General features: G+C 38.6%; 1 protein-coding gene across 3 annotated transcripts in view; it reads left to right on the top strand.

Moving 5' to 3' along the window:
• The window catches only part of NNT (nicotinamide nucleotide transhydrogenase), an 88,582-nt gene extending 66,273 nt beyond the window's left edge, over window positions 1-22,309 (top strand). For all 3 annotated transcript variants that reach the window (XM_043488522.1, XM_043488521.1, XM_043488520.1), the window contains exons 19-22: window positions 1,679-1,760; window positions 17,945-18,063; window positions 19,528-19,643; window positions 21,368-22,309. In XM_043488522.1, coding sequence (XP_043344457.1) covers window positions 1,679-1,760; window positions 17,945-18,063; window positions 19,528-19,643; window positions 21,368-21,517 — 467 coding nt within the window. In that variant the 3' untranslated portion in view covers window positions 21,518-22,309. The remainder of the gene's footprint in view (window positions 1-1,678; window positions 1,761-17,944; window positions 18,064-19,527; window positions 19,644-21,367) is intronic.
• The last annotated feature ends 1,251 nt before the right edge of the window (window positions 22,310-23,560 follow it).

The raw sequence follows: 23,560 nt of genomic DNA, 5'->3' as shown, positions 1-23,560 counted from the left end.
TCATCAAAGAATGCCATTGCATTTATTACAGGCAGTACATTGATTTCAGATTAGGATTTTAACTCTATCATGTTATCATAGAAGTTTCCTGTAAAGAAAATCAATTGATTTTTGTCATGTGGGTAGTTTGTTGGTTGACTATGTACTAAGATGTAAATAACAAACATTAGCAGAACTGAAGCTTCAGGTGACAGTCTTCTCAAGTGGGGGCAGCATTATTTTTCTCTGGGCCTTTGAAACACATGGATTTGGGGATTTGGCTTCTCGAAGATGGGGCTGCCGTTGTCGGCTCGTGTGTGGGGGAGCAGGTAAACCAAATACGCTCTAAGCCTCGGCCCTTCCTGCAGTATGGTTTATCCCAGCCAGAGTGCGTTGGTGTTACCTGTTGAGAAACACCGTCCTTGGGTGTGAAAGTGGAGAGTAAAGGACATACTCTCTTCCCTTAGGCATTTTCCATCTCGTGGAGAAGTCAGATCAGTAAATACTGCAAGATGGGTTATGATAAGGGCTGCATTGGACAGTGTAGGCACGTTTTTCTATCACGGGGAACCTAAGGATTGTTAGGAAGTCAGGATTTGTGTTGGACCCCAGAGGGTGAATGGTATTGGGGTGGGGGAGGTAGGGGGAATACCTTGAGCAGAGATCGGTCTTTGAAGAAAATGAGGGTAGGAAAGTGGGGATAGATATGAGATTCACTGGAAAGGGTGGAGGGACAGAACACAGGGGTTGAAGGAGAGGGGAAATGATTGATGTTTTTGGTCATACTTGGAAGAACATCAGAACTACGGAGCACTTTTTTTTTTGGCAGAGGGGGAAAATCTCAAGTTCTCATTTGGAAACATTAAGTTTGCAGTGGAGCTGGAACAGTGGACAGGCTGAACCGGAGCTCAGTGTTGGGGGGAGCCTGGAGGCAGATTGGGAGCTGTCAGGCAGTTGTTGGGGCTTCCCTGGTGTCTCAGACAGGAAAGAATCTGCCTGCAATGCAGGAGACCCGGGTTTGATCCCTGGGTCGAGAAGATCCCCTGGAGAAGGGCATGGCTACCTGCTCCAGTATTCTTGGCTGGAGAATTCCATGGTCAGAGGAACCTGGCGGGCTATAGTCCATGGGGTCGCAAACAGTTGGACCTGACTGAGCGACTTAATATTTTTTTACTTTCAGGAGGTTGTTGAAGCTGTGGGATGGGCTGAGATTTTCCAGGGAGAGAGTGAGGTGCAAAGGTAAAGCCCTGGGGAGAGTCAGGATTTAAGAGCGGGAGTACAGAAGGAAAAGATCTGTTCAAGGAAATCGAGGAAGAATAGTGGCAAAGTTAGGAGGGTTATTAAGGGACGGCATTGATCTTAAAGCCAAATAGGGTGACAGTTTGAAAACATGTGTGAGCGTGGGTGAGAGCGTGTACACCGTGCATGTGTGTGTGTGCATGTGTGTCTGTGTGTGTGTATGATGTGGGAGGGAGTGCCCAGCACTGTTAGACACTGTAGGGGACTGAGGAGGGACCATGAGATTTTGAATTTGAAATTTAGGCTAATATTTTTTAAAGTCCATGTTGTCAGTTTTTTGTTTTCACTTCTAGTCCTGTTAACTGATTGCCCTTTTTGGCATAAAAATTGTAGAGAGAAATTGTAGTTCATGCAATTTGAAATAAAACCGCATTCTTCTGTATTCTCAATGCTCCTGTAGGCTACGGTCTCTGTGCAGCCAAAGCTCAGTACCCCATTGCTGATTTGGTGAAGATGCTCTCTGAACAAGGCAAAAAAGTCAGGTAAGTGCTTGCCAGGCATGTGTGAAAGGAAAGGAAGAGAGATGACTTCCTTTCAGGTGACCGTTTCTTCAAGTGGGGTTTTACCTGTGATACTAGGTAGAGAAAGTTGTGAAAGACCCTGTTCTAGCCTTAGTCTTACTTCCTAGTTTTCACTGTCTCTAATAGCATCCAACTTCAGTATAGTCTCATTTTAGAAAAGGAAATTTTTATGGTACTACATTCCAGGATATTTGTCAATAGGGAAAAATGGAATCCTGGTTTCTCTGTGGTTTGACTTGGGGAAGGAGGTCATCAAGGCATCTGAGTCCCATCAAGCCGTGTCTTTTGGGTTTCTGTTGTTCACACAGAAGGAAAACGTCTCAAACAGGGGGTCTCCGAAAGGGTGTGAGCCCGAGTGGTGAACCTGTGACTGGTTAATAGTTGATGGATTTAGCTCTCACACTCCGGCTAGAAAAGACTGCAGAAAACTTTCTTTTTCTGTGTAGGAGATAATAAAGCCATCCACTTTTTGAACTGTGAATTAGAACAGCTCCTGTTGCTGCTATGTGCTACTTGGGCCCTGGACTCTGTTCTTGGGTGGATGGTTATTAAGCAGAATGTGAAGTCAAGGACTGTATTTCTAGATTATTCCCCCTGGCCTTGGATAAAGTGTTTGTGGTGTGTGAAAATGGGGTCAGGGTAGTGAACCCTTGCAGTACTTTATGTCTGTCCTATGTACCTTTGGGTCCGCCTTCTGGAACTCTGCTGTCGGGAGGCAGTGAAGGGGCCGGCTGGAGTTGTCCATGGGAGCATAGCGTGTCATGTGGGGAGACTGGTTCACTAGCAGTTTCACTGACATGGAAGTCAGAGCAACAGGATAACTCTATTGTTAAATAAGATTGGTTCATTTACCAAGATGTCATTGCATATTGACAAAACTATTTATGTCTGTTAATAAAATTCCTTTGAGATGTCAATCTTACACTTTTGCCTGGAGGACGATGATAAGAAAATAAGCCAAACAGAGTGCCTAGAATTAGTCAGACTATCTGTGCAGACTAGACGCAGAGTCCGAATCTTTAGCCCAAATGTCGCTGCTATTAATAGCAGAGGAGACTTAGGTGACGAAATCAAGGGTTATCTAAAAAGTTTTAACGTCAGCTGCATCTTCTTTCTTTCTTCCCACCCTTTTTTCCTTCTCTCAATCTTTTTCTCACTCTCCACCTTCCTGTGATCTGTAGTGAGTCTGTGCTTTATAAATACACAGAATCAGAATACTATTTTATGATAGGTCCAGCATTGCTGTCGTGTAGATGGCTTCCATCTTTAGTAAAGTCTAAGATGAATTGATAGAAGATGAGAAAAGGCATCATCTTTGTTTTCTAATTTTCACATGAGAGGTCTCATTTTGGTAGCTTATTCTTCTTTTCTAGAGGGTATTAAATGGGGCTTCCCTTTTAGTTGTAATCTTTGCCACTTAAATCATTTGTAGACCTACAAGTGGAAAGGATGTGTTACAGAATCTTTTATGATTTTCCTAAAAAGGATTTTTTTCTCTTTATTTGATCCACATGTGAAAAAGTATATAATGTATTAGTAATGCCTCCTATCACCACATAAATGTTTAGGAGATGAGTGGCAATCATGATAAAACAGAAAGATGGCTTTCATGTCTTAAGTTATTCTTAGGGAAAAAAAAAATAAAAAGTTATTCTTAGGGAAAGGAATGATTAATTCGACATAACCTCTCTTGTTACCCACTGGTCAGCCCAGGTTGTGGCTGCAAGGATGGGAAGCTTGACAGAAGGCAGGATGTGGAAGGTAAAGAATTAAGAGAGATGGGGAAAAAAATCAGGGATAAAGAAAAGGGATGAACCCTGTGAAGTCACTCAGTCGTGTCCAACTCTTTGCGACCCCATGGACTGTAGCCTAATAGGCTCCTCAGTCCATGGAATTTGCCAGGCAAGAGTACTGGGGTGGGTTGTCATTTCCTTCTCCAGGGGATCTTCCCAACCCAGGAATCAAACCTGGGTCTCCTGCACTACAGGCAGACGCTTTACCGTCTGAACCACCAGGGAAGCCCAAAGAAAAGGGATAAGACAAAGGAAATTTTAGCTTCTGACCTCATTAAAATTTGAATTTTATCCATGAAGATATAATGTAAAGTGCTGTTGCAGGAGGATTTCTGTCACACTGCATTGAAAAAGTAACTATTTGACTTAAGATTTCTGGCAGGTATTTAATTAAACATGTATGAATAGTTTCTTAGTCATAATTTTTTTTTTATTGAAATAATTTTGGGACTTGCCAGGCAGTCCAGTGGTTAGGAATCTGCACTTCCACTACAGGGGACTCGGATTTGATCCTTGGTTGGGGAGCTATTCCTGCAAGCCACATGGTGCAGCCCTCCGCAAGAAGTAATTTTGTGACCAGAACATCAGGCTTTTCATGAGAGCTTTTAATCGTTTTGTATAATCACTGATTTTTAAGATAATTTGTTAATAGTAAATGCTAATAATATATTATGTGAATGATATTACTTGTCAGCCTAATTTCTACTTTAAGTTAGGAAGAGTTAGCCACTTATATTGATTGCTCTGTTTCATATTAAAGATGAAATTATATATTAATATGTTCAATTTTTTTCCTTTTTTACTATAATGAATTTTCAACATGGGCTTTTTAGTAAGTTATGCAAGTCTCACATTTGTATTAAATGGAAGAGAGCTATTCTTGCTAACATGGCAGTAGATTATCATATTTTTCCTTTTTAGCTTCCATGGGAGTTTTTTTTTTTTAATTTTAAAGGGAATCGTGGCAACTTTGTTGATTCTGCTTTGTGCGTCATCATCTTTCTGTAGCAGAAATGCAGATTTTCTTTACGAAGTTAGGTGCTGGCTTTTTCTTAAGAGGCACATGTCTGTTTGAACAAGAGATGGCTGCAGCGGTTACCTCGTCTTTTAATGAAATAAATCTGTATTTACAGTTTGCGGTAATTTGGTCCTTTCATCACTCTGGGGAGCTCCCACGGTGTTCATTGAGCACAGCTGCTGGGCCTCTGCTGTTAGGAGATCTTTGTGCCTCAGGACCCCAGCATGCCTCGCATCCAGATGTGGTGACATATTCTCACACATTCCTCATGGAAATGTGCCAGTGTGGACATACGATTGTCATCAATTAGTTATGCCCAAGTGGTGCCAAGAAAAATCACATCTGTCATACAGCCTGCTGGCTTCATGGCCTATGATTGATTTAGAGACACTCCTGTTTTCCTTTACTTTGACCATAGTCATAACATGCTCACAGAGAGCTGAGGTTATATAATGAAGCGCATGACATTTCATGAAAAGAGCTCATTTCAGAATGTCCTGGAAGTTCACTGACTTAGCCATCTTTACTGGCCAGGATATTGTTGCTTCCTGAGCACCCAGAATACCTAACTTATGCTTGATCTCTGAAAGCATTTTATTGTAAAAATCTTACGATACAAGGGCACAGACATTTTTTTCTCTTCATTTCCCAATCTTTGGGTCAATACAAGCTTTTCATTGTAAAACTGAGGTAGTGTTTCCAACAAATAATCCTTAGAAAGACATGGTTTTTTTCTTTTTGCAATTAATTAATCACTGCTTGATTTTCTTTGTGTAAAGCATTACCGCTTTAAAATTTGTCAACTTCTTTGATTGGCTAATTGATGTTACATATAGCTTTCCTGTTAATGTTCAACTCTGTCTATTAATAATTTGCTGATAAAAATTTATTTCTAGGTACTGAGAATACAAGAATGCAGAAGCTCATTTCCCACTCTCAAAAGTTTATAGACAGAGAACAAATCAATCAACAAATGAACGAGTGAATGAATTCCATTTAATGTACTAATATGCTAAGAAGAATGGAGTAGGAGGAGGGTAGGAAGGCAAAGGACAAGAGTAGATAGCTGTCAAGGGAATATTTTAAACCTTTTATTCTACTCATAACATGAAACTTTTTTGCAGGTTTTAAATAATAAATATTTAATTATTTTTTTCATCTTCTGTCTAAACATATCTAGCTGCCAGTGGTATTTGCAGTTTAATAGTGTTTTACAGTCTTGTGTGACATGACTATAAGTTTAAATGTATGTTATTTTTGCTAGGAAATCTATTCTCTGAAGATACTTGAGGATGAAATATTTTGTTGATCTAACTGGATTTTCCCGTTTTTCATGGATTAAATGCAGTCCAAATAAACAGAGTTCAGCTATCTTGGATTTGTTATATTTTGGGGTACAGGAAAATCTAGGACATGCAGATTTGTTAAGTAATAAAGGGATGTGCTTCTGAAGAGAATAGCGGTTAGGCCAGATAAAAAGATCCAGTGTAGCAGTTGAGGAAGGAAATAGATTATTTTTTATGAGTTTCTTGCCAGCTTTGCATTACTTTCTTATTAGCCATGATTATTCATGTCAGTGACCATTTCACTGTACAAATAATTACAGAGTACTTGGTGCCAGGCACTGTTGTAGGTTCTGAGAATATATCAGCGAATACAGAGATCAAAATTCCTGACCCATGTGGAGTTGACATTTAAAGAGAACTTAGTTAATAGGTGTGAAGATATTCTGAATTGACACTTATAACCCGACTGTGTTTTCAGTTCAGTCACTAGTTGAAATGATGAAGAATAGCAGGAGCATTGATCATTGTATCAGAGTTTCCACTGGCACTCTTTGGTGATGAATTAGCCGGTACTTCTGGTTTTCTGAAAGAATATTCTGTGTTTCTTTGCACTGAGCCTGCCTTCTTATAAAACATGGTGACAGGAGGATGGGTGATGGGAATTATTTGTGTAATTAGTCAAATGAGTGAAACTTTTGGTAGAAGAGAGGAAAACCAGTGTGTGTGCATTCACTTACATCTCTGGTCAACTGGTTGTATAAAATTTCCAGGAATCCCTCCGATCAAAGCTGTCTGTTGTGCTCCTAGAAAAGGGCCATCATCCTTCTAGACTCTTACTGTTTATCAGATTGCCTCTGACTGTGTGCTGTCCACAGAATATTGATACCGTGGAAAGAACAGAAGACTATGTTAAAGGCTGTGATTTAGGTGCTTTATAAAGCCTCTCCCAGCCATGCTGTTCTAGGACTCATTCCTTGGAAATGATGATCACAGGCATTCCAATGGTCAAGGGGAGAAACTTCTCACTATTGATGGAAACCAGTGCCTCTGACCATCAGAGTCATGTTTGGCTTCTAGGTCTACTATTAATTATTATAAACTCTTTGAGCTGATTTTTGTCAATGAGGTTCATGTAAACGTGGCAGCAGAGAAGTAAATAGAAGCCCTCTTGTCATTTCATGTTCAAATTCTTCAGTATCTTATTAGTAATTTCCATTTCATGCTACTTACTAGCCATTGCATTTCAAGAGTCATTCAGCATCATTACAATTATTCAGTCAGAAAGAAGAAATTATGTATCATTTTCACTGCATCTCTCCAATGTGCAAGCATATATATTCTAGAACTTCAGCTGCAAATAGAATTTCAGTTTTCCCCCTGATATCATTCTTCATAGTCTTAGTGGTTATTTTGAAATTAAAAACCGTGTCAGTAGTCATACAGGTGCTGTTCTTGACTGCACTGGATTTGGTTCAGTGAAGGAAAAGGCAGATTTGGGCACAATTTATAATAATCTCCTTGGAGTGGAAAAGGAAGTGTTGGGACAGGTTGTGCACTGACATTCGCACCAGTCATCTGACCTGGTCCTGTTTAGATGACTTCTTGGTTTTTTTTGGGGGGGCCCCAGTGTCACGGGCCACCTATACACGTGGAACATGTGACCGTAGTGTCCTGTCAAACATTTCTTCACTCTTACTCATAGAACAGGTTCTGCTGTTCTGTATTAGAAAAACTGCCCCCGAAACATTCTTGTAAGCCCTTTAACATTCATTATTTTTTCCTGAAGGAGGGGAGGCCGTAGATGAATACCAGATTCAGATCAGAGTTCAGCCTTTATTCACCTTCAAAAAAAAGAGAAAAGTATGTAGTGTTCTCCAATTCTGGCACTTGGAAAATTCGAGGAAATTAGAATTTTCTTTTTCATTCAGAATTGTATGAGTGGATTTATCTGAACCATTGCTTCTGAAAAGGACTCACAGTTTTAAAAAGTTGGGTTTCTATCCTTTTGCCTAAGAAGACTTGCCAAAACGTTGATTCCACAACCTTTCTTGTTAATCAGTTTTTGTGGATGACAGCTGAATTGCCGGGCAGGTTTTTTTTTCTCTTTGTTTCCATGCTTCTCTTCTGATGGATAGACTAACCCCACACAGCTGGTCCCAGCCTTTCCACCAGGAAGGATACTGTGTGTGACGTTTAGTCTGCTTCGTATTTTATAAGATTTTGTTTTCAAATGCATTTACTAAAATTATTTCTTTTAAGAAAATAAGTTTTCCTTGTGCTTTTAATAAGTGACCTGTAGCTGTCAATCAGAAGTTCTGTTCAGAATGTGATAAACCAGAGAACCCTGTCTTTCCAGATCCTGTCATATTTTTCAAAGGTGCAGTGCACATTTAATTAAAAAAATATTGAAAATAGTAACAAATCTTTTTATTACCTCCATGAACCTTCCTCAGAATGGAGCATTGCCACATGCAAACATCAAATACAAACGTTCTTCGGGCGTACCTCCTAGCAGGGATTCTATTACATCTGTAGTGAAATTCTCAGTCTGTTTTGTGACAGAACACAGTGTACATGTAATTGCTGTTACTCTAAATAAAAGCATCCTGCCTTAGGAAGCATTGTATTAGAGAGACTTTAAAGTCTATTTTAACTCTTAAAGTTTTATTGATTTATAGATATTTATGGCTAAAAGCAGGTAGAATAAGTAGGCTTTTTATTTTCCCTTTGTTATATCTTTTCTCGAGTTAATTTGTCAGCCACCTAGGAGCCAAGAATGATATATTTAGGAAAATTGTGCAGTGAGGTTATTGGGAAGGCAGAATTTCAAAATGCTGTCAGCATACATTGTCCTGTGTAAAGTTCCATTTTAAAATATGAAACAGTAAAAGAAAGGATATTAACCCTTTGAACATCTTGGGTATGAGAATAAATTTTGCATAGTGTCTCACAAAACATATAACCAAATAGTTGAAGGTTGTAAAAAGATTTTTTTAAAATCTGGAGATTCTTATCACTATTTGTAATAAGCGGCTGCAAAATGGAGAAAACACACTAAATACTTCAGAACAGGGCCCGGTTGTCTCTGTAGTTTCTTTGTCTTAGTACTGAGTTGGGATACTTGGCTCTTCATCGTGTTTATTGCTAAACTAAATCTGGATATTTCCATAATGCAAGCAGGGAAATGTAGTTTATTTGAACGTTGTGGTAGGATCCATGTAGTGAATGGTTTATACTCTGTAAAAGTCAACAACTGTTGTGATACACTGTGGTCAGGACGTATTGTCCCCATGGCCCTTGATCATGGGAACTCATGTTCCCTTTAGCACATGTGATGTCTGAAATCTAATTTGAAGCTGCAGAAAAACTCTAAGAATGGGACTTATATCATTGTGTGTTACTTTGGCCACCTGATGCAGAGAGCTCACTCTTTGGAAAAGACTCTGATGCTGGGAAAGATTGAAGGTGAAAGGAGAAGGGGTCTGCAAAGGATGAAATGGTTAGATAGCATCACCAACTCAATGGACAAGAATTTGAGCAAACTCTGGGAGATAGTGAAGGACAGGAAAGCCTGGTGACTGACAATAGCAACAATTATAAAAAAAGCTTAAAATTCATAGCTTTTAAAAATTGCTCTTTTACTAATTTTACCCATTTCACATGGAATTTATGAATGGCTTCTATATGCACTTTTATTTGTTTTTATTCTTTCTTGATTGATTAAAAGACTCTGAAGATGAGTTGTTTCATTTGAGTGTATTGTTTCACCTTTTCAGAACTGTGTCTGGGTCAGTTTTTAACTGGTGATGGAGGCCTTAGTTTTTATTATATAATGTTACACAAAAGACTTTATTGTTTTTATGCTTGAGAGAGGAAAATAGCAAAAAGTGTTTAACTTTTTCTTAAATTATCTTCAAGATAATTGAGAAGATTACCTTGACTTGTTGGTGACATTTGTTGTATCTTTCAGTTAAGGAAACAGTACTTTTTTTCCTTAATAGTATCTATAGAAGAGTTAAATGTGGCTTTTGGAAATTTGACTATATTACAATAACTTGAATATTAGCTATGACCAAGTGATCAACGAGTCCAATGGTCACAATTATTGACCTCAGTCTATGTAGATTATATAATTTCTCTAGCTTTTGCATGTAGTTGCAAGTACAAAGAATTTGTGGCTTTTATTGGACCATATTGATATTTATTGGGATTTCAAGGTAAAAAGTAGAAAAACAGCTTAGAAAATGCTGACTACAAATCAACATTTGTTTTAATGTGAAAATATGCCTTTCTTTTTATGTAAATGATCATTAAAAATGTGCATTTATTTGAACAATACAGATGAGCATTTATATCACAAAAATATGTTTCAATGGGGTATTATAATTTCAGGTTACATTCATTAAGGGCTTATGTGTGCCAGGCATTGGTCTAAAGTACTTTGTATAAAATGCTCTTTACATGAACTGTCTCCCTTCAATGTCACAGGAATCCTCTGAAAAGGCTTTATTATCACTCCTGTTGTACACAGGAGGAAAGGGAGGCCCACAGAGGTAAATTGTCTGAATGTTTTGAACCCAGGCAGTGGCACCCTAGAGCTTTTAGCTGCTACTCTTTACTGAATCTCTGAAATCTTTTTTTCAAAAGAGATATTTTCTCAAAAGAGTTTGCACTTTATTGAATCAGTGCACTTTATTGGGCACACTGTGTTCCTTAAAACTCTTTCCTCCCCTCCCTACATCCCTCCCGTCCTTACTTCCCTCTCTTTATTTGAGTTGCTCTACTAGAGTGCCAGGTACGTTGGGAACTGATAAATAAGACACAGTCCCTGTTCTCAAGTTGCTCCCAGTTTGGAAAGCACAGTCATCAGCCAGTTCCTATAATGCAGTGCTTTGTAAGGAGAAGGAGTGTGAAGAGTGAGTTCTGGGAGCCTGGAAGATTTTCCTGTGATCTCATTTTAGTAGTTATTCCTCTTCTGTAAAATTAGGTTGTGGACAGGGACAGCTGATCCTGTTTTGTTAATAAGCAAGTGTACAATCAAGATAATTTTTGTGGTTTAAAGGGAAGAACCGAAAGGCTGGTAGGCTTTGCGTTTCTGAATTCTGGATGTTCTTCGTGTGATGATGGAACATTGATGAACTTTAGCCATCAGTTCCTGGAAATTGCTGGTCATGGGCAACCAATGTCTGATATAATTAGCTTTAATCCATACTTTGAAGATTAGCCAGTTGCATAGGCCAGAATTATTATAAATTCACATTGACTCATCAACATGCTCATATATATTCCTACAAATTTAGTGTGTTCTGTCATTTCTCTCAAAACATTGGCATTCTCTTGTAATAGCCTTGCGTGTGTTTCTTTCCAACTTTAGAGTCTTAAAATTTAGTATAATAAATTGTTATACAAACAGATATAAAGTGAGCTGTCCTTTGGGATATTCAGCATAACATGCTGGTTAGCTATTTACCCCTCACAACTAGCTCAGCAGAAACGTCGTCTTTATGCAGTCTGCAGCTAATCAAATATTACAATAATAACAAATACATTTGGAGGTCTTTAACTTCTAATTTGGTCCAAGACACCTCGGTTAAAACATGAAGATGATAGCCAGATGGATTAAAGATAAGCAAAGGCAGTATTAAAAGCAAACAAGTAAATTAAAATTTTACAAAATCACTGGAATCAGGGAGGGATGCAGAAGTAAATCACAAAATACAAAAGTAAATCACAAAGTGTATATTGACTTATTCAGCTAAAATGGAATCCCTAGTTCATGGAATTTTAGGACTGGAAAGGGAGTTTGGGGTAAGCTGAGGAATGACCCCCAAAGAAACTCACCTCTGAATACCCCACACTTGTGAATATGTTACCTTATATGGCAAAAGGAACTTTGTAGATTCAGTGATGATTTTGAGATGGAGAGATGATTCTGAATTATTTGTTTGGACCCATGTAATCACTAGGGTCCTTATGAAAGAGAGGAAGAGGGTCAGTGTCAGAAAAGGGGACATGACAATGAGTAGAAGTCAGTGATGCACCCCCACCCAGGGAAAGGGGGCAGCCTCCAGAAGCCAGGAAAAGGGCAAGGGATGGATGGATTTTCTCCCCGAGGTTCTCAGAGAAGTACAGTCCTGCCAACACCTTGTTTTTAGCACAGGGGTGCTGATTTTGGATGTCAGGCCTCTGTAATTGATGCATATTCTTTTAAGCTACTAAATTTGTGGTAATTTGTTATATCAGTAATAGGACACTAATATGGACCTTACATGTCCTATAGCACAGTGACTCTTAGTCTTTCTTGAGTCTCACCAGGGCTTCCCTGCTAGCTCAGCTGGTAAAGTATCTGCCTGCAATGCAGGAGACCCCAGTTTGATTCCTGGGTTGGAAAGTTCCCCTGGAGAAGGGATAGGCTACCCACTCCAGTATTCTTGGGCTTCCCTGGTGGCTCAGATGGTAAAGAATCCATCTGCAATGCAGGAGACCTGAGTTGGGAAGATTCCCTGGAGGAGGGCATGGCTACCCACTCCAGTATTCTTACCTGGAGAATCTCCATGGACAGAGGAGCCTGGCGGGCTGCAGTCCACGGAGTCACGGAGAGTTGGACATGACAAAGTACAAGCCTCACCAGTCAGGTTTTGGGAGCGGGGTGCAACAGGAGGCACTTGTTGATGCTCAGAAGGATTGGGAGATTAGGAGAAATTTTTGGTGTCCAAAATTTGCTATGAGGATCTCAAAAGAGCACAAATTCGTTGCAGTTAGTGGCATAGGATGGAGGTAGAGCAGTGTCTTGTAGTTCTGGAAATCCTAAGTTTTACCAAAGCTGTTGTTCTCTCTTTGTAGTGGTTTTGAAGCTGCCCTCCACGCCCCCCTCCCCCAATAAATAAAGAGCTGTCTCAGTTGCCATAACTGCCCTGACTGTGTCCACTGCTGGCCAACCATCCTTAGCATTTATTTGTGAAATCCTTTTGAATGCATTTTGTACTGAATTAGTGGTTTGAACATCAGCTCAGTTGAGTGAAACTGTCTCTTCCTGATCCACCAGAAAAGAGGCCTGAAACTTCCCCTTACTAGGGAGTTTGTTCTCTTGTGGCTCAGCTGATTAAGAATCCATCTGCAATGTGGGAGACCTGGGTTTGATCCCTGGGTTGGGAAGATCCCCTGGAGAAGGGTGAGGCTACCCACTTTGGTATTCTGGCCTAGAGAATTCCATGGACAGTCCATGGAGTCGCAGAGTTGGACACGACTGAGCGACTTTCACTTCCTAAGTTTTTGACAGAAAGTATTTTTAAAAAAATTTAATTCCAGTTCTTTCTTTTGCATTTGAAGACCATTTTCTTTCTTTCAGTTAAATGAAAATGGGGAGTATTTGGTCAACTTCTGTCTTATTTGGTCTGCTTGAAAATCAGTTTGCCTTTTTTTCTAGCCAGTTGATCTTTTTTCACTTAATGTGGGTTATTTTCTAAGTTGTTAGGTATTTTATGTTTCTCTTGAACTTTATCCAAGTGCCCTGTGATCCTTTTAAGCTGCAACTCCCTAACTAAATCTAGTTATTTAGTTTTATTATGGGATCTAGTCAGTGGTGGGAGATAGAGTACCTTTTACTGATATTTGAAAACAGTCCTGCATTAATTTTGAATGTTGACTTGAAATCACCACAGTTGAAATACAAATTGGCATTGATTTTGAATAAAAGCCAGCTGATTAACAATATAATTTGATATGTCAGCTGTATTACTGAGAACCTCTGTGAAGTGAAATGACCTTTCCAAACTAAAATTTTTGAGTTAAGGATGTATTCTTTTGGAAATTATTTTGTTCTATCATTATTCAAAAATAATGACACGTTAGGGTCCCCAAATTTAATTATGGAATCTCTGCCTTGGTGGGCACATTCTTTGTGCTTTTAGTTCTTCCACATGCTGTTTGGGCTTCCCTGGTGGGTCAGCTGGTAAAGACTCTGCCTGCAATGTGGGAGACCCCGGTTCGATTCCTGGGTTGGGAAGATCCCCTAGGGAAGGGATAGGCTACCCACTCCAGTCTTCTTGGGCTTCTGTGGTGGCTAAGTTGGTAAAGAATCCATCTGCTATGCAGGAGACCTGGGTTCGATCCCTGGGTTGGGAAGGTTCCCTGGAGAAGGAAATGGCTACCCACTCCAGTGTTCCAGCCTGGAGAATTCCATGGATTATATAGTCCATAGGGTCACAAAGAGTTGGACACGACTGAGTGACTTTCACTTTTATATGATATTTAGAAGAACATCAAGTTGCAATATTCTGTCAGTATCTGTGCATATCAAACAGTGCATTAAAATCATAATAATCTAAGATTTCAATTTAAATTCTTCTTGGCTGAGATTTGGTTTTATAACCTTGGTAATATATATTTTTTAACTATTATAAGGAGCTGTTAGCTGGGGAGAAAAAGAAATATGGACTGTGCCCACTTAACCAGATGCCCATTCAGCAGAGTATCCACGTGTTCGGTGTCTAAGAACTAGCTATTACTGATCAATTTCAATGAAGTAGCTCTCAGAGAACATGCTGAAAGTCTTTGTTTTTTTTCTGTTGAGCTCTCTTTAAGACCTAGCAAAATCCTGCTTCTCATTCCAGCTTTACTCCTGAGATTGAGTGTGTGCCGATGATTTTTTATCTGAACCAATCTTGATGCAAAATGATGATTTTATAACCCACTACATTTATCAGTTGGTGTTCTACCATTATAGGGGAGACTATTCCCTTCTTCCATTTCTTCCTTTCATTATTGACCTAACCTATTATCAGTCTTCAGAAAAAAATAAGTTTCTAATAGCTTTATTTTATTATTTTTTAGCCATGCTGAGAGGCATGTGGGATCTTGGTTCCCAACCAGGGGTTGAACCTGTGCCCTCTGCAGTGGAAGTGCAGAGTCTTGCCCACTGGACCACCAGGGAGATCCCTGTTTTCAGTCTTGACTCCTGAATTGCCTTTTCCCCCAGAGGGTTATAGTCCATTACTAACCTTATTTATTTTGATGTTCAAATTACTTTCTTATTTTTATACACCTTAACGTCATGCATGGCGCATCCACGTCCCTCTCTCATGTGCGTTTATTTTGTTTTGTGCTCTGCCGTCTTTCTCAGTTTTTGTGAGGATTACACAAATTGAGTCTTTCCTCTTTTATGAAATTTAAATTCTTTATTCCAGATAAGTGAGCTTTACCTTTTCTGAGTCTGTTATTATCTTTTTTTCTTTCTGCTTCTGTTATTACTTGTGAACCTAAGGGATTATTCATCCCTTCCCATCACTGAAGAAAGGTTTAGAAGTCCTGAATTGAAGACTGTGATGCTTGTTTACAAAATCAATCACCTCCGAAACTTCATTCATCATGTCTTTTCTTTTCCTACATTCATGCAATCATCAGGCTTAGGAGTATATTTTGGTTGTTTCAATATACTACATTTTCTCCCATTTTTCATATTAATGCATAGAATATTATTGTTAGAGTATTAAAGTGACATTTATCTTCAGATTTGCGGGTTTGTAATATTAACTCCCACTTAATGAACATATACTATAGTGCCTGGAGAAATTTTTTTCAAATGGCTTATCCTACTGCTGTTGTGAAAACGTTAAAATATTTTAGAGTAGACATCTCATCCCAAGAGTCTGTGTGATATTTTGGAAGTGCCGAATATAGTTTGTATTACTACATGAAGAGTGTGAACATGAGTTGTCAGTATTTTGCCTCATTTCTTTTGTTTTCAGGGTGATTAAAAACTCTCATTTGAAACACACAGTGATACTAGGATAGCAGTGTCTAGCCCAAAAAAAAAAGGAAAGACCAGTCTTAACAATCTTGTTTCTAATGAACATTTAAAAATTTTACTCATGTATTGAACTGTTACATTTCCCAGAATGATAGAATTTGTGGTTAAAGAATTTAAGCTGTGTGAGATGGTGAGGTTGGGTGACCACAGTCTGGAGTAAACTAGTGATTGCCTTAATTTTATTCTCACTAAAATAAAACTAAATAACTCACTGAGGAAAGAGATGATAAACGCCTTTTAACAGAGTCTTCAATATACACACTACTGTATATAAAATATTATCATATAAAATAGATAACTAATAAGGACTTACTTTATAGTATAGGGAACTCTACTGAATACTCTGTAATGGTCAACATGGGAAAAGAATATGAAAAAGATGAATATATGTATAACTGATTCACTTTGCTAACACAGACTGTAAATCAACTATACTCCAGTAAAAATTAAAAAAAAAACCCCGAAGTCTTGGATTCTTTTTTCTATATATTTAGTTTTAATTTGTAAGCGCCTATCTTTAAGTCAATTAAATATAGTTCAGCCAGTCAAAGTAAGTACCATCACACATACATACAAATAATAAAACATTGTCCCACAAACAGAAGGTCAAAGTATAGCCCGAAGATTCCACTTCTGCTCCCAGAGAGAGGCTTCCATGGAGATTGAGAACAGGGCTAACACTCAGGGAACCGAGTGGCTCAGTTCCCCCCAAGGAAGTAAGCCCAGAGTGGAGTGGAGAGAATTTCCAATCTTGCCATTCCTGTGACAAAAACATAGCTGAAGAGTTGTGTATGCTACCATACAAAGTTCCAAAGTCCCAAAACGGCCTCAACAGAGTTTGGTCGTTCCTGAAGTTACCGGCTCCTGACCTGTCTCGAGTCTTAGATTATTAATAGTCCATTCTATACAGTTCATTCCACCTCCCACCCCTAGTAGTTTTTCAGAACCTACTTCCCAGCATGTAGAGGTGCTGGTAAATGTTTTGCACTATTGCAGGTACTGTCTGTACTGGAACATTTTTTTCCCTCCTGTGTCCATGCAAACATTTAAAAAATTTTAAAAAATTATTATTTGAAACTTGCTGTATTCTCAATTTTTCTCAGAGAATACTGTAATTTGGATTCTTAGAATTCCTTATTTCACCCATTTAAGCAGAGATAAATAGGTCTTTCTCAGACCTTTTCTGCAGGGTTTTATATAACTCTCGACATGAGGTGGGCTTGTAATAACAGCTGGTTAGTACTCTATAGGAAAATTGAGAGAGCTGATTAGTAAACTTACTAAACATCATATAACTAGCTATCTTGAGCTAATAACAAAAATACCTCTTAAATTGCCTGAACATACTGACTGTGTTGTATAGTAGCGAAAAGTACAGAGTTTTGAAGGAGACCGGAGTTTGAATCAGGTTACCTGTTTACTAAAAAAGTTGTCAGGTTGCATAGCACATCTTGAAGAGTCAGCATTAGCGATTATGCCAAAATATATGCAGGTGACCCCTGTTATTTACATTCTTGCTCTTTCGCTCTTTTTTTAGATATAGGAATGTTATATAGCTCAGTTTATTTAACTAAGTCCTAAATTTGAATCAGGTGCTCTGAATTCTAATTTTTGATGGAGATTATTAAAGATGATTTAGGGATAGAATGAAATAATATATAAGAAATTTATACATTGTATCACAATATAAAAACATGAAGTGTTAATTTCTCCTAAATGAAGTTATTTTTTTTTCCCCTGTAAAGCTGTTCATTCTTATAGAAAATTTGGATAACATAGTTGGATAACTTTCTCTTTGAAAGTAGGCCTTTAACTTATGTGCATGACAGTGTTTTTCATGGCAAATGTTTAATTCCAGACTGACTTCAGAAAGATTAAAAAAATATCAGAGTATCATGAGAGAACATAATACTTATTAAATGTAAGGTGGTATTATTTATTAATGTTGTTGGGAGTTCATTGGACTTAAAACATATATGGAAGAGTCAGGTTCTAAAGCTACACTTATTTTCTTGAGAGCAGTTATAGTTTGTATATACTGAGATCTTGAATCTCCAACCTTACTATTTGTAGATTGATGGTATATCTGGACTGATTCTATTCCTTCTTGCAGAGATCAGATAGTACCAGGAGAACCAGATGTGCCAAGAACAGAGTGTGCAGGTCTGGAGGTGATACTGGGGTCCCTGTACATTCTGGCCCACCAAGTAAGGCCAGCTGTCCGTTTGTCTCCCTTCTAGGTTTGGAATTCACCCAGTTGCAGGCAGGATGCCTGGCCAGCTTAATGTGCTGCTGGCCGAGGCTGGGGTGCCGTATGATATTGTGTTGGAAATGGACGAGATCAACCATGACTTCCCAGGTACGTGATGGGGTACTGGTGACATTCAAGTGTTCTTAATGTGAATAGAGCAACGCCAGTCTGAGGACGTAAACTGTGGGATTACTGCAGACCTGCTCCCAGAGGAAGAGTAACCTGCTCCTATAAGTAAGCAGTTGAAATTAAATCAATGAAAGACGACACTGAAAAATAGTGAGACAGGATCAGTGAGCACCATGAGTGGTCATCTCGCTGCGAGGAGGTCTGAAGGACGGTGGAAGTCTTGGGGGACAGTGCGGTGGAGTGGAGTGCCTTGCAGAGGCTTTAGGAACAGACCTGGTTTTGGAATCCAGGTCCTGACTCTGCTTTGCTTGTGTCCTTGAACTTGGTGCCCAACTTCAGGCTTCTCATTTATAAAATTGCTTCCATTGATGACTTAGTATCTGATTCTTGCCAGTGTCTTGAGATTTTACTGGTTTTCAGTTGCACCAATTCATGGTCAGTCAGTACTTTTCCTGTTTTCTTTGAAGTACTGGGACTTCACTAATAAGCGGCTGGATTTGGTGGCTTTCACTGGCTAGATGTTGAATGCTAATGACATTTAACCCAAAATCATGTTTGTTAAAATTAAATCAGTTCCCTCTGGCAAATATCCACTGTAAACTTAAAAAAATACTGTTTATTAGAGAAAAATAATGAAATTGTGTGTATGTCTAGATTCACATGGCATTTTTGGCAAAGTTCTAAGGTAATTTAAATTATGGTCCTTAAAGAGGGAATTTAGGCCATTTTAATTTTATGTCCCCTTTTTAGATTTCACTGTTGCTAAATTATGTGTGAAACTTGGCAGTTCCAGGAATTATGGACACAGCTTTAATACAGTACAGACTCTCAGACCATGTTCTTTTAGATGTCAGACTGCATACTAAGTGGTCACTTTGAAAGTTGAAAATGGAATGCATATCTTTAATGTTACTGGCAAGATCATTTTGAGATAATAAAATAGCTGTAAAGTCAGATTGGGCTTTCCTGGTGGTAAAGATGCCAACTGCAGTGCAGGAGATGCAGGTTCGATCCCTGTGTCAGGAAGATGCCCTGGAGAAGGAAGTGGCATCTCACTCCAGTATTCTTGCCTGGAAAACCCACGGACAGAGGAGCCTGGCAGGCTACAGTCTGTGGGGCCACAGAGTCAGACACGACTTAGCAACTGAACAAAAGCAACAACAAAAGTCAGATTGGATAGATCCATGGAGGGGAGGGAAAGCATAATGATACAAGCTGCAGTCAGGGTGCTCCGGTTCAGATGCAGGACCTATTGCTTTTAAGCTGTGTGATGCTGGCTAAGTTACTGAACCTCTCTGATAAAGCTCTTGGTACAGTTCCTGGCACAAGTGTTCGTCCTATAACTATTAGCTTATTATAACAACTATTATATTGTTTTTAAAAAGTCAGATCACCATCATTTGCCTGAAGTGACCACTATGATATTTTTATTTTCTTTTGTAGACACTGATTTAGTCCTTGTAATTGGAGCTAATGACACTGTTAATTCAGCGGCTCAAGAAGACCCCAACTCCATCATTGCAGGCATGCCAGTCCTTGAAGTCTGGAAATCAAAGCAGGTAAAGTTTCAGACTTGCATTTCATTCTAAGAATTAAAGGTCTCTTAAGATACGCACACAGAACTTTTAGTTGGTCACTTGATGAGAAATGATGATGCCTTTTAGGAGACTTAGGAGTTAAGAGGAGATTTAGGGTCCAACTCTCTAGATCCAGCTTCTGTCTGTTCTGTGGTCACCACAGAAACTGAATGAATGCCCTGAATGCCTCCTCAGTTAGAGCTAGAGGAGATTATCTGGGTGGATTAACGCAACCTGTAACCACAACTGAAAAAGGAGCTGTGAGCTTTGGGGATGAGGCTGGCTGAATTCCAGGCCGAGTCCAGTGAAGCAGATGTCTTCCCTCTGGGACAGTGAGTCAGTATCATCACCTTCACATGTGAAGATGAGCACATTTTTTCGTTTAATTTTTTGAAAGGATTGGGCTTCCCTGTGACTCAGCTGGTAAAGAATCTGCCTGTAATGTGGGAGACCTGGGTTCGATCCCTGGGTTGGGAAGATCCCCAGGAGAAGGGAAAGGCTACCCACTCCAGAATTCTGGCCTGGAGAATTCCATGGGGTTACAAAGAGTCGGACATGGCTGAGTGACTTTCACTTCACTTGTACGTTATGGAGTGTCCAGAAGAAAGGTGATTTAGAAATCCAAATAGTAACATAGCATAAGGAAGCAAGCCCTGGTCACAGCATATTACTTCTGAAAAGGTTAACTGCTAGATTGTAGAGAAATCTAGCCCTTATAATTTTCCTCTGTCCCAACTGTGGGCAACTCTTTTCACCACTCTCAACTCATATCTGGATTTTAAGAATCATTATAACATACATATTTCCCTTTAATTTGTCTCTCTTTATTGTAAAAATGTGGAGTTTTAAACATAGTATTTGTGGTGAGTTAGTAGATGTGACATGCACTTGTTCATATGTATTTAAAAATTACTGCATCTATCATCAGTATTTGAGAGTTTGCACAGTACCTTACTGTATTAATGGTATAGGGGACATGAATAAATTTGCTCTGCCTCCAGGTTTGAATAGATTCTGTGTCCTAGAAGAACGTAGAAAGGCTTTTTATTTCTTGAAAAATTAGCTTGATATTCAACAGGATAGTAACATCTACAATCTGTGTAATTGTAAATGTCTAGAATACATCAGTGTTAGAGAAAGACTCCCCTCTTCATTTTTCTTCATGGAAGCATTCTATTAGTCATTAGCTCTGTTCTGGGGCACACTGGATTACTCTTTGGGCTCTTGTCATACATCCTTCTTGTCTGATATTTTTTACTTTAAATCAACGGGCTAAGAATCATACCATTTTCCCACTCAACTACTTTTATGTTAGGATTGGTAGTAGAAATTTATGCACTAAATTTGTTGTCTTTAGCCCATTCAGGGAAAGATGGTTATTATTATTTTTATTGGAAAATGTTGTACATTGTCTTTATAGACAAAAGCACGGGGGGAAAAATCACTTATCACTCAGAGATACACTGTTGTTAATAGAACCTTTTCTCTAGTGGATATAACAGTATGGGCACATTTGAAGAATTCAAGTTAATACAAAGTAAACGTGCGTTTAAAAATACTCCTTGTGTATTTTAAAAGTCTTTATAGTAAAGAATCAGTAGTAGTACATGCTTTGTTCAAAGTTAGGGCAGGACAAAGTTTGTGTGTCTGACACGTCCTGGTCAGGTGTGTTAAATATTCTCTCTCACCTAATCTTTGGTTCTTAGGTCATTGTTATGAAGAGGACCTTAGGTGTTGGCTATGCTGCAGTGGACAATCCAATCTTCTACAAACCGAACACAGCTATGCTTCTAGGCGATGCCAAGAAGACGTGTGATGCCCTGCAGGCGAAAGTTAGAGAATCCTACCAGAAGTAAAATATAAAGATCAAACCACCTCTTCACTTGTGGGAACAGGCAAATAAATTACTAACATATACAGCTGATACACATCTGTAGCAAAACTCTTGGAAGAAAAGGAAGACTCTGAAGAAACAAAGCAAAAAAAGGGAAAAATTTTTAAGAGCTGCGATCCCTCGATTTTAAAAAAGGATAATTCTAAATGTCTTTCTGTGCTTTTTTTTTTTTGTTATGAATTCCAAAAGTATTTTACAAAAGGAGAAAAAACAGTCTCATTTTAGGTATAATCCATTTGGATTTTCCTCAATAGTCAGCAATGTTTTAAGAAATTAAGTCTATGAGTTTTGGGACTTATGTTATACATGGATTTGAAAAAATCTGACACAGTGTAAACATGACAGCCACCTGCATTTATGTTTTTTTCACCAAACGTGACTAATTTGAAACTTTTATCAACTCTTGAGCTGTCTTCTTACCATTTAACCATAATCTGAATTAAGCATATCAAATTGGTTTCAATTTTTCAAACTGTACTTTAAATTCTGTATTTCAAGGGTGTATTTTCTCACTTCTATTTTAATACATTAAAGGACTAGATAATCTTTCAGAGATGCTGGAAGCAAATCATTTGTTTTGTATGTTTCATTAGAACATCAATGAAACATGTAACTTGAAATCAGTATTAGCTGTATTTTTTAAACCCCATTTCCAATTGGAGATCTCCCTTAACTTCAATTTATATGTGTAGTACTGTATTAAGTGCACTTGAATGAAATTGTACTATTTGCCTAATAAAATGAGTTCATCATGTTTGCATAGTGATGTAGCAGTTGTCTCTGGTGATAAAAGGCTAAAATCAAATAATTCTGCCTGTTGTTAACATCTGAGGAAGGATTTGCTATCATGAAATAGATGAGATTAACTTGTCTTACCTGTTTGGAAGAATGACTTTTTTCCTAAATCATTGTGTATTTTAAGGTGTTATGTAAATGATAACATTTGAGAGCAATGGCGGCAGTTTTCTAGCTACCTCTTTGCTTAAGCACCAGTAAAGATTCTGCCTTTTTAGCACCAGTAAAGATGTCCTTTTGCAGTAAAAGTGTAATTTTCTTTGTGTCTTTGCTAGTGTGCCAAAAGTCCTAAATAGGTTGAATGTGTGGTGACTATTCGGAATACCTCTTTCTCTATATAATTAATTTGGCGTTAAGTTTCTTTCTCTTTACTTATTTGTCTCTGGCTGTGCTGGGTCTGCATTGCTGCTTGGGCTTTAGTGTAGTTGTGGAGAGCGGTGGCGGCTCTTTAGCTGCGATGTGCGGCCCTCCCGTTGCGGTGGCTTGTCTTGTTGCGTTGAGCGTGGGCTCTAGGCCACCCCGGCCTCAGCAGGCTTCTCCAACATCTGGGCTCAGAAGCTGCGGCTCCTGGACTCGAGAGCACAGGCTCAACGCTGTACCACATGGGTGTGGTGTCTTCCCGGACTAGGGATCAAACCCGTGTCTCCTGCATTTTTACCACTGAGCCACTAGACAGTTATTAACATATAAACACTAGCTGTGAATCATAAAAAGAAATAACTGGGGTGCAATTTTTTACTATAATGCTCATGTTTATTGAGTTTACAACTAATCGTATTTGTTGGTTTGGTCATCAGTTTCTATTTTGCTGTGCCTGAGATTAAGATCTGCATGTGTGTGCATGTGTTTAAATCAGGAAAGACTCCTTTTTAATTTTTAAGTGGTAAATGCAATTTGTTAATGGATCTCAGATCATTTGTAACTTCATGAGTGATTTATATCATGAAAATTCTATTTGAAGGAAGTAAATAGTATCTTGATTCATTCCCTTTCCTTTTCTCAAAGTAGTTGTAGGTATATCTGGGTTTTTTTTTCCCCTGGGGGGGAGATAATTCTTTAATTCTGTTTACACTAAAATAATTATACTTGGATTTATTATTTCCATCATTTATAGCAAATATTTTTCTATGTTTTTAAGATTTAGGATGATCTCATTTCTTTGATACTTGCTTATCATTCAGTTGTGTTAATTGAAAATTCATGTTCTGGT

Source organism: Cervus canadensis, chromosome 16 (genome assembly GCF_019320065.1).
Source record: "Cervus canadensis isolate Bull #8, Minnesota chromosome 16, ASM1932006v1, whole genome shotgun sequence".
NCBI lineage: Eukaryota > Metazoa > Chordata > Mammalia > Artiodactyla > Cervidae > Cervus > Cervus canadensis.
Note: the sequence above shows the minus strand (reverse complement) of the source record. Positions and strands in the feature narration are given on the sequence as shown.